General features: G+C 56.8%; 1 protein-coding gene across 1 annotated transcript in view; it reads right to left on the reverse strand.

Annotated features, from left to right (window-relative positions):
- Positions 1-302: 302 nt before the first annotated feature.
- The window catches only part of TG (thyroglobulin), a 168,698-nt gene continuing 155,151 nt past the window's right edge, over positions 303-13,849 (reverse strand). Inside the window, exons 44-48 of the mRNA XM_014544980.1 lie at positions 10,115-10,296; positions 8,229-8,336; positions 2,156-2,290; positions 1,510-1,700; positions 303-540 (exon numbers count right to left, since the gene is read on the reverse strand). Coding sequence (XP_014400466.1) covers positions 431-540; positions 1,510-1,700; positions 2,156-2,290; positions 8,229-8,336; positions 10,115-10,296 — 726 coding nt within the window. The 3' untranslated portion in view covers positions 303-430. The remainder of the gene's footprint in view (positions 541-1,509; positions 1,701-2,155; positions 2,291-8,228; positions 8,337-10,114; positions 10,297-13,849) is intronic.

Raw genomic sequence — 13,849 nt, forward strand, 5'->3', positions numbered from 1 at the left:
AGAATCCTTTCTAACACGTAGGTAGGACTCTGGGGCCTGCCCTCCATGGGTCCCCAGATCCCGTGTCACTTCTGTTCGCCTGCCCCCCTCTCCCGCGAGAGGGCAGGGCTCTCGCCTCCCCAGCCCCCAGCACAGAGCCTGGCACACAGAGGATGCTGCGCAACCATTTGACGGGAGGAAACAGCAGCCTGGGATTCAGAACTGAGTCGGACTCCGAAGGTGAGAAGATGAATCCACAGCTCGGCATCTCCCAAGGGCAGCCCTGAAGGAACACATCAGAGTCACCGCTGTTTCACTGCATGTTGACACTTTATTGAAAGCCAGGGGCGATTCCAGAGAACAAGGAGCCCAGGTGGCAGCCTGGGGGTGGGGGGAGGGAAAGGGCAAGTTGAGGGGGCGGTGGCAGGGTGGGTGGAAGTCTTGGGATTGGTTACTTGCTGTAGCTCTTGGAGCCTGGATCTGGGAGGTCTTCTCTCAGGCCAGAGCCTGCCGGCTGCTCCTCCTCTTCACTCCCTGCTGACAGCCCATCCTTGGCTTCATCTGAAACATGAGGGCAAGGCTGGTGCGATCCTGACCCGACTTCTCCTCTCTCCCTCACTCTTTTTGACCGGAAGAGACCCTGGCTCTGAAGGGCATTTCTTCCCCAGGAATGCCCTGCAGGGGGCACTTTCAGATCGCCTGGCAGGAGGGACATGCGATGGGCAGGACAGGACTCGGGGTCATCGCCAGAGAGCCTCTGGGTCTTAGAAGGTAAAAGTGAGATTGAGAGTCTAGAACATGTCAGACGAGGTCACTTCCCTGCTGAACTCTCCACTCTCATTGGTCTCCCCATGAAGACCTCCCGACATTCTGCAAAGCTCAGCCCAGCACAACCTGCCCTGGGAGGCCCCCCACCCCTGGCTTCCTGCAGCTCCCAGCATGCACCAGGAAGCTGAAGGACTTCCCCTGGGTCACGTCACTCCCAGAAGCTTTTTAGGGCATCGCATTTATCTCGATATTCCTAGCGCCCTTATGACGGATCCTTTTATCGTCTCCGTAACATCTCTTCAACAGGAAGTTCTCTTCAACAGGAAGTTCTCTTCAACAGGAAATTCTCTTCAACAGGAAGTCCATTGCAACAGAAAGAGGAAGAATGCCCGCCTCTCCCCTGGCCAGAACTCACTCTCCAAGACGTTTGACCAGTCTTCCAAGGGCAGCGAGGCTGAGGGTCCAGGTCCTACCTCCTCTCCCCGTTCAACTGTCCCACAGCCCTCCCAGCCCCCCCCCCCACCCCAGTGTTCTCTCTCTCACTTCCCTCTCCTGCCCCCATGGAACAGGAGGCCCTTGGCAGAGAGGAACCCCCCTCCCCAACCTGTGAGCTCTCAGAGGAGAGAGAGGTGCTAATGGCCTCCCAGTGCCCGTTGGCTCCCAGAGGCTCAGACAGGCCTAACGCACAATGTGCGCACAGTAGGTGCTGTGTATCCACCCCCGCCCGCCCTCCCCCTGGCCCTCCGGCTCCAGGCTCCCTACCTGCAGGCGCCTTCAGGGACCGGATGTACTTGGACCAGAAGGAGCAGTCGGCCTTTTTCAGGCCCCGTCGATTGGGGAGCTGGGCGCTGAACTCCTTGTAGTTCTCCCCGTTGGTGCCAGGGACGAAGTCGGGCCAGGGGACTGCGAATTCAGGCCCTTTCCGTGAGAACTCGTGCGGGTAGTTGGGATTCCTGGGGAAGAAGAAGCAGGACACACGCATGAGGGAGACTCGTCTTTCCTTTCATCCCTTGGATCACTTCCGCTCACACCTGGTCTCTGAGGACCCACCCACCCACTCATCCTTAGGCGTCCGAGTGGCCTTAACGGCTGCACCCCAAATGCTTACAGGTGGGAAGGCCCGACTCCACCCAGGCCATTTCTAGGGGAGGGAGATGTGAGCTCAGGACCCAGCAACAGCAGCACAGCCCTTCTGGGGGTCTGGACGCTCAGGAGGCCGCGTGCCCCTCTCTGTGCTGGTGTCCTTTTATCGGGACCCCATCGCTAGTCTCTGGGATGCCTTTGTGGGTCCATGGCCTGGTGGGAGGGGGCCTAGAGCCAGCACACTGGTCTGCCACCTGCAGGTTCATCACGCGGCCCCCGGGTTTGGAGGGGCGGGGTGCGCAGCGACCGCCCCCAGCCCACTCACCCGGATCGGATACAGTCGATGAAGTACTGCATGACTTTCAGCGCTGTGCGCTTCTCCTCCGGAGTGAACTGCCCCCCGTAGGCAGGGTGGAAGGGCAGCCCGAAGGCATACTGGGCGTCGTCCAGCAGTTCCAGGCTGAGGGAGCACGGGGAGGCGGAGAAGCAGGAGTTAAAGGAATAGTGCACCACTGGAGAAATCCAAGGAGCCCCAACCAGAATCCCTCCCCCATGAAGACAGTGCTCTTGTTATGTTGAGGCTGCCTACGCGGTGCTGGGTACCGCTGATGGACCTTCTGTCCATGGCCCCCTGGGACAGATCTGTGGCACAGCCATTGGCTACGACCTGAAGGCCATTCTTAGTGCCCAGCGCCCACCATCCACGGTCCCTTTCCTCTGTCCTCAAAGCCAGCAACAGTGAGTCACATCCTCCACACGCCCCTCTGTCCGGCTTTTCCCTCTGCCCCCCCTTCTCCTCTAAAGGACCTGTGTCATTGGGTTGGGCACCTGGATTGTGGGAAACACACAGCCATGCAGCCTGAGGGACGCTGTGTGCTCAGTTTCTGGATGTGAATACAGTTCAGAGGACGGTGGCAAACAGGAGGTCAGGACAAGCCGGTCCGCCAGCCACCCTTGCTGACTGCTTTCTGGGCCGCACCCCGAATGGGTGCTGGGGTAAGAGAGGGAGAAGTCGGCCATGCTGGCATGGGGCTCGCGGTCCAACAGGAAATGCAAAGATGTCAACACAAAAATAAAATGCTTGAACTAATGATAGACAGACAGACAGACAGATGTCGAAGGATAGAAATGTTTACAAAGTGCCGACGGTGGAGGAGAAAGTGGTGCCGCTTGTTCTGGGCGAGGACATGGAGGGCAGCTTGTGCCACGCCAGAGAGGAAACCACGTTGACGTGGGCCTTGGGAGAGGACAGGGTGAGCCCGAGGGGGAGGGGAGGGGTGTTTGGGGCCAAGACTCAGCGCGTGTGATGGCGTGGAGTGTGCTTTCTGTGGAGGAGGGGACAGGGGGTGAGACTGGGTGGGGGTGTGGCAGCTGCGATGACGGGGAACCACGTCCCCGACCCTCTGGGCCTCGTGAATTGTACTGAGAAGTGCTTCACGCTACTGAGTGAGGCTGGGATTTTCCTGGTCCAGGGCAACCCAAAGCGTCAGAACCACAGGGCTACTTGCTGGCTCCGGGCCTGCAGTTCTTCAGGCCCTGGCTCTGTGGAAGGTGTGAGAACCGAGGCCAGAGGCGCCGAGAGCCATGTCTAAAAGGGGAGGGGACGCCGGCCGTTTCTAAGCGGCCATTGCAAGCTGCCTTTCCGTGAGGACCGCCCTGGGCAGTGGCTGCGTGAAGGTCTGACGTGGCAGGTCCCAGGGCCGCTGAGCTGTCCAGCAGAGAGAGACAGGGGCTGGCTTTTCACGTGACATCCCCACCTCACCTCTCGGCCATCCCACCACCCTAGATCGCGCTGGCGGGGGCTTGTGGGGAGGCCCAGCCCCCACTCCAGCAAGTCCAGGGCCACGGCCACACTTCAGAGCCGACACAGTCCGTCAGCAGCTCCAGTCCCTTCGCTTCCCGCACGAGGGACCCTCCTTCATGGACATGGGGCTCATTAGGCAGCACAGTGATGAGACAGCGTCACAGGAGGAAGGCCCCTGACCTTGGCCGACAAGGACCTGAGCTGGGACGGGGGCTGAGCCAGGCCCCGGCTGTGAGGAGAGAGAGTGGGTGGGATCTTCCTTGCATCCGGGAGGTGGCTCCTGTAAGGATGATGGGTTCAAGAGGTTCATGCTGCGGAGGCCCTGAGCTCGGCCCATCTGGTTGGACTGACATGAGAGCCTGTTGCTCGGAGATTTCTTTCCCTGTTGTTCTGTCCGTGGGAGGAAGTTCGTTGACCTCATCCCCATAAACTATGCTCCCCCTTATCTCTCGCTGGCATCGCTGGATGGCTTCCTCTGGAGGGAACTGGGGCAGCAGGAGGAACAAAAACCCGCCGCTTCCCACGCGGTCATTTCAAGGGCTGAGGCTTTGCCAGGTCGCTTGCACACAGAGGCTGCGAGTGTGCCTCTCTGGACGCATGTAACTCACACAAGTTCACATTCTGCCCACGGAAGGATGGACAACGGCTTCTGTTCCACAAAAGGATTCATCACCCAATTCTTTAAACAGTGAGCTCCCAGCCCCAGCCAGTTTGGCTCAGTGGATAGAGCGTCAGTCCTCAGACCGAAGGGTCCTGGGTTCGAGTCCGCTCAAGGGCATGTATCTTGGAGGTTCAATCTGAGGCCCTGGTCAGGGCACGTGCGGGAGGCAACCAATCTGTGTGTCTCTCTCACATCGATGTTTCTCTCTCTGTGTCTCTCCCCCTCCCTTCCACTCTCTAAAAATCAATGGAAAAAATATCCTTGGGTGAGGATTAACAAAAAAAAATTTTTTTAAATGAACACCCAATTCACTTAAAATAACACAATGCCACCCCCGGCGCCAAGGGACACACGCGCAGCACTCCCATAGCTCCCTGCGGCCCAGCACAGCTGGTGGCTGACGTCTGGCTGCGCCGTGGACACTCCCGGTGGACTCGCTGGGCCCACTGCGCCTTTCAGTCCCGGCACAAAGCTCAGCAGCTGCTGCTCAGAGGGGCCGGGCTCTCCTGGCCCGAATCACCGACTCGCCCCAGGGAGTTCCGTGTGTACCCAGAGCCCCGTGCTTGCCCTGACCTGCTTATGCCCGTTGTGTGTTGTGGGAATCACAGAGCTCAGTCCCGTAGCCGGCGGAGGCCCCACTTCCAAGAAAGCCCAGCGGTCAGAGGGGCTGGGCTCTCCTGGCCCGAATCACCGACTCGTCCCAGGGAGCTCCGTGTGTACCCAGAGCCCCATGCTTGCCTCTGACCTGCTTATGCCCATTGTGTGTTGTGGTCATCACAGAGGTCAGTCCCGTAGCCCCGTGGTCGGCAAACCTCAGCTCGTGAGCCACATGCGGCTCTTTGGCCTTAGAGCCAGCCCTGGGTTTACGGCTTCGTGAGCACTTCAAAGGGAGGGCTCCACGCAGCATAGCCGCCCGGCCTTTCACCCTGCGCTGAAACCATGCCGACGGATGCGTGTACAGGCGTAGAATTAAAATGAAATGGGGGCGGCATAGACCTATCTCACCCACAGACCAGGAGTCCCCATTTTAATTGGATTTTCCAATTAACTAACTGATCATTGCAGGGGAAAACCGGGTTTCTAGTCTGTGTTCTATTTTTTTTAAGTTGGCTTTTAGAGAGCTGTGTTTCGAATGTGAAAGAAAAGACCAGTGGGCATTCTGAAAACCGTAGAGCAAGCCCTGGGTTTTCGGCTTTGTGAGCAGTTCAAAGGGAGGGCTCCACGCAGCATCGCCGCCCGGCCTTTGACCCTGCGCTGAAACCATGCTGACGGACACGTGTACAGGCATAGAATTAAAATGAAATGGGGGCGGCATAGACCTATCTCACCCACAGAACAGGAGTCCCCATTTTAATTGGATTTTCCAATTGCAGGGGAAAACTGGGTTTCTAGTCTATGTTCTATTTTTTTTTTTATAGTTGGCTTTTAGAGAGCTGTGTTTTGAATGTGAAAGAAAAGACCAGTGGGCATTCTGAAAACCATGTCTTCTTAAAAAACCTCCAATGCCTTCCCACCCATATTCAGATGAAATACTACCTTTTGGCCTGCCACTGTTTACCAACTCCTATGTGAACTGCAAAACCCTGTCTTTTTCCCCGCTGAATCTCCAACCACTTTCCTTCTCTTCAATACACCCAGCTCCTGGCCTCCTTCGTCATCCTCAAACATGCCACGCCTTTTCCCTTTCCCCTTCCCAGGGCAGTTATCCAAATTTACACTGCTTTTTTCTGTGTGTGTGTGTGTGTGTGTGTTGTCTGTTCTTTGCACCCTGTCCCTGGACACTCATCAACCCCACCCCCTGACTACAGTGCTAGTTCCAAGAGGCTTCCGGACTGCTCCATTGCTAGGATCTAGAAGAGGGCCTGGGGCATAGAACACAGAAGGTAACTATTCGACGAAACAGGATTGAAGAGAATGCACACCACAAGCTGTTCTACGGCACGAAACCCGAGTGGTCAGTTTCAGAAAGCGACTCCCTTCCATCTTCACTGGGAAGTAATCTCATTAATCACAGGACGGAGCCAGAGCAGTGGCCCCAAGTCAAGAATCCAGCTACTAATCCAGCCACCAATTCCAACGAACTCGCCAAGACAGTCAACTAGAAAGATAATATTTGGAATGTGAAATGTTAAAGCCCCCGGAATGCACAGAGCTGTCTAGAAGGTGGTGTACAGAATGTCTTCAGTCTAGAATTTACGGCTTTGTTTTCCAGGGTTGAGACAATTTATAAAGATGGAACATTGCTGTGTCTTTAGTCATTTTAATTTTTTTTTCTCTTCTTCTCAGAACCTTATTTTTCCTAAAGAGAAAATAACCAATAAAGAACAGCTACGATGTGCCAGGTGTTTAATGCCCATTGACTTGAACCTTCCCACTGGGAAGCAGGTGTGACTGTACCCATTTCATGGGTAAGGAAGTTGAGGTACAGGAACCTGCTCAAATGAAGAGAACTCCTCAGCGGAAAAGATGGAATTGACCTCAAAAAAAGGTGTTCTTCCACTGTATTGAGCCACTTCTCCCAAACTGAAAGAGTGGTCCCCCATCCTGTATGGAGCCTGGGTAGATTTTTAATCCCAAGAGCCCTACCCATTCAAAAGAGTCAGGTCCTTCCTCACAGAGTTTGTCCCTCAATTTCAGGGACAAAAATCCCATCTATAACACAGGTGAGCCGTCCCCGAGCCACGCTGGTCTGTGAGGCATTAACGGAGGTCAGGGAGAAGAAGGTGGGGGTTTACTGGGCTTTGTTCAGTGGCGATGCCAGGAGAGCTAATGTACACTCACGGAACAGAGGCACGAGACAGATGGCCGAACACGTAAGGCGCACACATCTATTTTAAGTCTGTAGGTCCGAGCCAGGAACAAATGAGAGGGCCGACGGCTCCAGGGCAGCGCGAGAGAAACGTGCCAGCAAATCAGTTTCTGTGATTCATTCATTGATTCAGCGTCTACTACAGAGATGGCAGCCACCAGACGGTGGTGGGGTGAGAAGACGCAGGCGCGAGCGCTGCCAGGGACGCGCCCTGATGGACAAGAATTAACGGGACACGTAACACAGTTCACGGGGCCCGTCGGCTACACACATTCATCACCACGGGAACCCTCTGAAGCCGGTGCTCCCACGCCTACCCCCATTTTTCAGATGAAGAAACTGAGTCACCGAGGAGGTTGGGTGACTTGCCTAGGTCACTGAACTAATAAGACTCAGAGCGGGTTTCTAGCCACGGTGATCGGCCCAGAGGCGCTGCTCTAATCAGGACACTTTGCGCCTCTGTCCACGACCACCATCTCTGCCTCTTGCCCCCCAAAATGATAGGAGGTGAGAGGTGGACCGCACCTTAAAGGTGACCAAGCGCACTGCCTTTTACGCCTCTCTAAACGGCATGACCTTGACGTTTCCTCCAGGCTCAGTGTGAGACAGCGAGCCAGGGGCCGGGAGCTCGGGCCCTCCACCTCGCTCTCCTCCTCCTGGGCCCTGGGTGCAGGGTCCCGCAGAGCCCAGTGAAGGGTCACTGCGCGTGGCCTCTCCCACCCTCCACTCCCATTTTGCAGATGGCAACACTGAGCCCCAAGGAGCCTTTGAACTAGAATAGAACGGACTCGCACCCCACCTGTCAAATGAGGTGGTTGCCTCACCTGCTGTTTTCAAAGCCATAGACATGTGGATGAAGGCCTCCTATCCATCAACAGCTAACACTGCAATTCCAAGGCACTTCCTGTATCTTTTCTTTGACTTTCCCTTCCTGCAGTTCAGTGAACTAAAGGGGCTGCTGCTCTTATACCCATATTTCAGATGATGAAACTGAGGCTCACAGAGGTGAAGGGATGAGTCCCCCGTCATTGAGTCAGGACTTGTCCCTCAGTCCCGCCCTCTTTTCTCTGCCGTCAGACCCCCTCCATTTGCCAACACCCGCTGTGGCCACGCAGCCCCCTTACCTGCCGTGGCCGTAGCTCTGGGGAGCGTGGTACAGGAACACGTTTCCGCGGGCCCTCCTCGCCCAGTGGCGGGCCATGTCGATCACGGGGCAGGTGATGAAGTAGTCCCTGGAGAAAGGAGGACAGAGGAGGGCCTGTGACAACTGTGCCGGGCCCAGGCTTCTCCCAGGCACCGTCCCTCGGCCACCAAGCCCCTCGCACAGGCCTGCGGAGAGCACATGGGCAGTCTGCTTTACGGCCGCTGTGATCACACGCTGGTGTCCACGGGAAGCATCTTAGGATCAGGAGGCTTGTGGACAAACATCTTCTCAGAGCATCAGTATCACTTACCGATTTGGGAGCAAAACATTTTATGATAAAACAAATACATACAGCAGCCGATGGAGCAGAACAGAAAAGCACTGCGCGTTTTAAAAGACAGAGCTCAGCCCTAGCAAGTTTGGCTCGGTGGATAGAGCGTCGGCCTTCGGACTGAAGGGTCCTGGGTTCAATTCCGGTCAAGGGCATGTACCTTGGTTGTGGGCACATCCCCAGTAGAGGGTGTGCAGGAGGCAGCTGATCGATGCTTCTCTCTCATTGATGTTTCTAACTCTATCCCTCTTCTTTCCTCTCTGTAAAAAATCAATAAAATATATTTTAAAAAAATAAATAAAAGACAGAGCTCAGGGTGCTTCGTGCCCAGGATTCCTGGGATCCAAGGCTCTCGCCGTGATATCCCCCCACCCCCGGGGACATTTGGCAGCGTTTGGGGACTTTTTTGGTGCTCACAGCTGGAGGTGGAAAGGTTTCTACTGGCATCTAGTAGGTCAAGGCCAGGAATGCTGCTAAAATAAACATCCTCCGATACAGAGGACAGCTCTCCCCAGAAAGAACGTTCTAGTCCAGTGGTTCTCAACCTGTGGGTCGCGACCCCTTTGGCGGTTGAACGACCCTTTCACAGGGGTCGCCTAAGACCATCCTGCATATCAGATATTTACATGGACGATTCATAACAGTAGCAACATTACAGTTATGAAGTAGCAACAAAAATAATGTTATGGTTGGGTCACAACATGAGGAACTGTATTAAAGGGCCAGAAGGTTGAGAACCACTGTTCTAGTCCAAATGTCAGCGGCGAGGAGGTGGACATGGTTCACACCGGCTCCCCTTTGGGGTGACGGGAATGCATTTCAGAAGCCCGCGCTGGCCACAGCGGGCCCTGCGTGGGGCAGTGCAGGGCTGGGAGCTGGGGAGGGGCTGGCCTGGCTAGAACCTGGCCGCCACAGCAGCTGGGTTTGAATCCCTCCAGGGTTTGAATCCCACTCAGCCCTCCCTGCATGTCTGACTCTCCATCGCCTCAGCTGAGAAATGGGCCCAGGGGCCCACCCTGCAGAGATGCTGTAACAACAGTCTGACACCCATGAGAGTCCCTCGGTGAGGAGGTAACCTCCCCCGCAGCCGGTGTCTGGGCAGCTCCGGTGTTTTCAGGGACGGCTCTGAGGGAGGGGCCTGGGGTGAGGTTCTGGAAGGGCAGGTGAAGGCCGTGTGCTTCATCCCACAGTCCCCCTGGAAGAGTGGTGGGCGGGACAGAGATGAGAGTCGCGCTGTGGGGAGGCACTGCCAATGAGACCGGAGGCAGGGAGGCCCACGGAGGCCAGTGCCTGAGTCTGGCTGGGAGAGAAGGAAGGTACGAACTAAGGGAAGACTGGAGTCCTCTTTGCTGAGCTGGACCGGACTCTCCATCAGCATTTCACTCGCCCCTGGCGGGCAGGCACCCCGGCTGGGGACTGACCGGATGACGCGAAGGACAGTGCAGCACCGGGTCCCGAACCTCAGTCTCTCTCATGCCCTGGGCATCCCCTGGCGCCAGGGGCCGCGGCGGCAGGAACCGTGTGCTTGGTCTTACCGGGTGGCGTTCTCCAGGGCCCGGGAGAAGGAGGCGTAGTCGTCGGCAGAGTGCTCCAGGGAGTAGTACCACGTGGCGGCGGCCAGCACGCCGGGGTCCGCGTCCTCGCCACCCAGCGAGTTCTGCAGCGCCCGGTAGAAGGCTGTTTTGCTACTGGTCCGGCCTTGACTTTCCTCAAATTGCTGAGAGAGAGAGAGAGAGAGAGAGAGAGAGGAGAGAGAGAGAGAGAGAGAGGAAAATTCCCCAGTCAGATTCTGCAGGTATTGCTCAGAACCTTCTCTAGAATTCTCTCTGGGAAGCAGGGGGACGTGGCGTCCAGCCCACGGGTGCTGGCTCAGACCTCTGGGTGTGGATCCCAGCTCCGCTCCTTCCAGCTGTGTGATCGCGAGCAACGGGCTGCCCTCCGTGCCTCCTCCCGCACCCGCGATGGGCAGGTGGGGGCCCTCGCGCAGGGGGGTGTGAGGACCACAGGTCAGTGCCGTGGGGCCATCGCTCGGAGCCTGGCCCGCAGGGAGTGAGACTCCATCGCGAGCTGACACAGTCGCACCCCGTGCCTCTCCCTCCCGGGACTGCCCGTGTCGCCTGGGGCCGTGGGAGAGCTAACGCCGGGCTCACCCACGGCCTCAGTCAGGCGGCAGGACGGCTGCCTGTGCTTACACAGGGACACGGCGGCCCGGCCTCGGAAAACAGGCTCCCCGTGCCCGTGGGCCCCGTGTTCCAGTGGGTGGAGACGGAAAATAAGCAAATAACTGTGCAGCTCAGCAGGGGACAGGCGCAGTGATGAGAAACTGCAGCGTGAGAGCCACAGGGCAGGGCCATTTTACATAGGACGGTCGGGGGAGACAGGTGGCTCTCGGGGGACATGTGTTCCCATGGAAATACCCTTCCTCTCTTCCCTTCCTCCCCCTCCCTCCTTGCCCCCTCTCCATCTCCTTTTGCCCCCCCTCTTTCTTTCTGCCTCCCTTTCTCATCCCCACGTCCCTCCCCCCGGTCTGCGCTGGGGGAGCTTGGGGAGGACCATCCCCCCGCCCCGACCCCGCCCTGCCCAGGACTCAGTGCCCTCATTTCTGAAGAGGAAGCGGCAGAACGTCAGGGCACAGCTGTGAGTGTGCGGCCCAGGCCCCTTGGCCCCGTCTGGTCCTGGGATGTGTGTTTACATATTTCCAGGCTTCTGTGTCAACAGTGGAATGCCCTTATCAGGACACGCTGGCATGTGTCAGCTGTGTCTGTGGACATCTCCAAGCAGGCCGGGCTGCGGTTAGAACGGGAGGAGGGGATGTGATCAGGCTGCAAGCCCCCGGCCCACACTCTCAGCGCATCCTGGTGAGCTGCGGAGCATTCACTGCTCCTCCAACAAATGTCTACGGAGTGCGGACGGGTGGCGGGGCATTTGGGACACAGCGGCGGACAGGACGGGCTAAGTTCTCTGCTCTTTGGGGGCTTCCAGTGGAGCTGGGGATGGACCACGCCCAGCACATCTTTGCAGCAGAGAATGTTCGGCGGCGAGAAGGACTCACTAGCCCGTCAGGTGTGGATGGTGCGGGAGGGGATGGCTGGGCGCTGGAGTGGCTTCGGGAGAGGCCAGGAGAAGGGTCCTCCGTGGTTTGCAGCTGCCAGGACAGTGCCCCCGAGCACCGGTGGGCGTCTGCGTCCGGGAGGGGATGGCGCAGTGGAGAGAGCGTGGCCCTGGAAGCGCAGGGCCCACCTCCTCGCTCTCGCTGGCCCCGCAGCCCCCTCTGCTCAGCGTCCCTGCCCGTCACTCAGTGGAAATGGCCCTCAGCCAGGCCACGCAGGACCGCACCGTCAGGTCCAGCAGCCGATCCTGTCCTCGTCACCCTCCGCTCTCAGTGACATCCGGCGCTTGACCGCGGCTTCCTTTCGGAAGCTTTTCTCCTTGGCTTTGGTGACATCGAATTTTCCTGGCTTCCCTCCAGACCTGTGCCCACAGGCGTCCTCTCCTGAACTCCCAACCCATATGCCCAACGGCCAAGCCAACGCACGCCCCAAATCTGGGTTATTTCTCACCGATACCTGGTCTCTCACCCCTATTTAACATATGCGCTCGCTCCCGGGACCTCACGGCGATGTAATCTGGCATCTATTTCCTTTGTCACTCCTCCAGCGTCAGTTTTCCACAGAGCTGCCAGAATGCTCTTATTTAAAAAGATAAATCAATATAATCACTTCCTGGCTTACAACATTCCAGCATCGGCCCACTGCAAGTAGAATAAAATCAGTTTTCTGATGGCCGATGATACGCACCTAACATGTCCCTCAGACACGTCCGACTTCCTCTCCCACCACTGCCTTCATTGTCCTGGGTTTCTAACCCTGGACCTCCTCTGTCCCCCAGACAATCCCTGCCCCAGGGCCTTTGCACTGGCTCTTCACATAGCTGGCCCCATAGCTGCCCCTCCTCATCATGCAGGCCTCAGAGCACAGTCACCGCCCTGGCTTCCCTGACAAAGGACTTTCCTCCCTTGCATCACTTCCTCTCCCGTGACTGGTTCATTTTCTTCAGAGCACTCTTCCGAGACCTGAAACCCTCCGCGTATTTGCTTACACGGCACTGTTCTCTCCCTGGGACACCAATTCCACAAGTCAGGAGCTTTATCTGCTGGGTGACGACCTTCCCCCAGAGCCCCTGCATGAATGTACGCGGGATGCTTGCACGAATTAATGTGTGGCTGACTCCTGTCCCTACTACTTGCTGTGGGTGTTGAGGGACAGGCCCCCTTCTCCATTAGGCACAGTGGGTCTGTGCCTGGGGCCCCCCCACAACTTTAGGGGCCCATGAAAATATTTTTTTCCTTTCCATTTCTTTTAAAATCAGAACTAAATGAATGAATAAGGACTAGAATAAAGAATCCAGCCTGTGTTTTCCATAAAAAAGAAGGATCTCTTACCCTTTGGGGCAGCATGGAGGGACCTGGAGAGTATGATGCTAAGCAAAATAAGCCAGAGAAAGACAAGTGTCACAGGGTCTCACTCAGATGTGGAATCTAATGAACAAAATAAACTGATGAACAAAATAGATCCAGAGACATAGAAGCAGGGAACAGACTGGGATCTCAGAGGGAAGGCGGGGGTGGGGGTGTGAGTGGAGCGTGATTGACTGGGGAACTTATATGCATATACACATAAGCCATGGACAAAGACAACAGGGCAGTGAAGGCCTGGGGAGGGGCTGGTGTGGGGAGGAGGGGGTCAATGAGGGGAAAAAACACCAAAGGGGACATCTGTGATACTTTTGACTAAAGATAAATTTAAAAAAGAACCCATCCTGGCTCACGTTCATCTTTTCCCAGCGCCCCCAGTGGAAAACATGGCTGAGTAAATAGTAGACATAATCACGGCCCTTATTAAGGCAGCTAATAACAAATACAAGTATGTATTTGGGGGAGAAGCCAATCCCACTGATCCGCAGGGCCATGGGGCTCATTAGGGGAGGGGGCGTGTGGAGGGTCATCTCTGAGGGCCTGGCCGCAGGCTTGTGGTGGGTGTGCTCAGAGAGCTCAGAGCCAGGGGCCGGGCAGGGGCTCCCGAGCCCTGGGCACTGTCTCCTGGGCCTGGGGCCCTCTCAGGCCGAGTGGGGATGGGCGGGGCTGGCCGCACTGTGCCCACGTGAAGGCTAAGGAACTGCAGTTCTGGCTAAGCAGCTTGCCCAAATCCTCTGGCTGAAGGCAGGAACTTAGACCCATTTTCTGACTTCAGGTCCTGGGCTGGGTCAGACTC

This window comes from Myotis brandtii, unplaced genomic scaffold (genome assembly GCF_000412655.1).
Source record: "Myotis brandtii unplaced genomic scaffold, ASM41265v1 scaffold390, whole genome shotgun sequence".
Classification (NCBI taxonomy): Eukaryota; Metazoa; Chordata; class Mammalia; order Chiroptera; family Vespertilionidae; genus Myotis; species Myotis brandtii.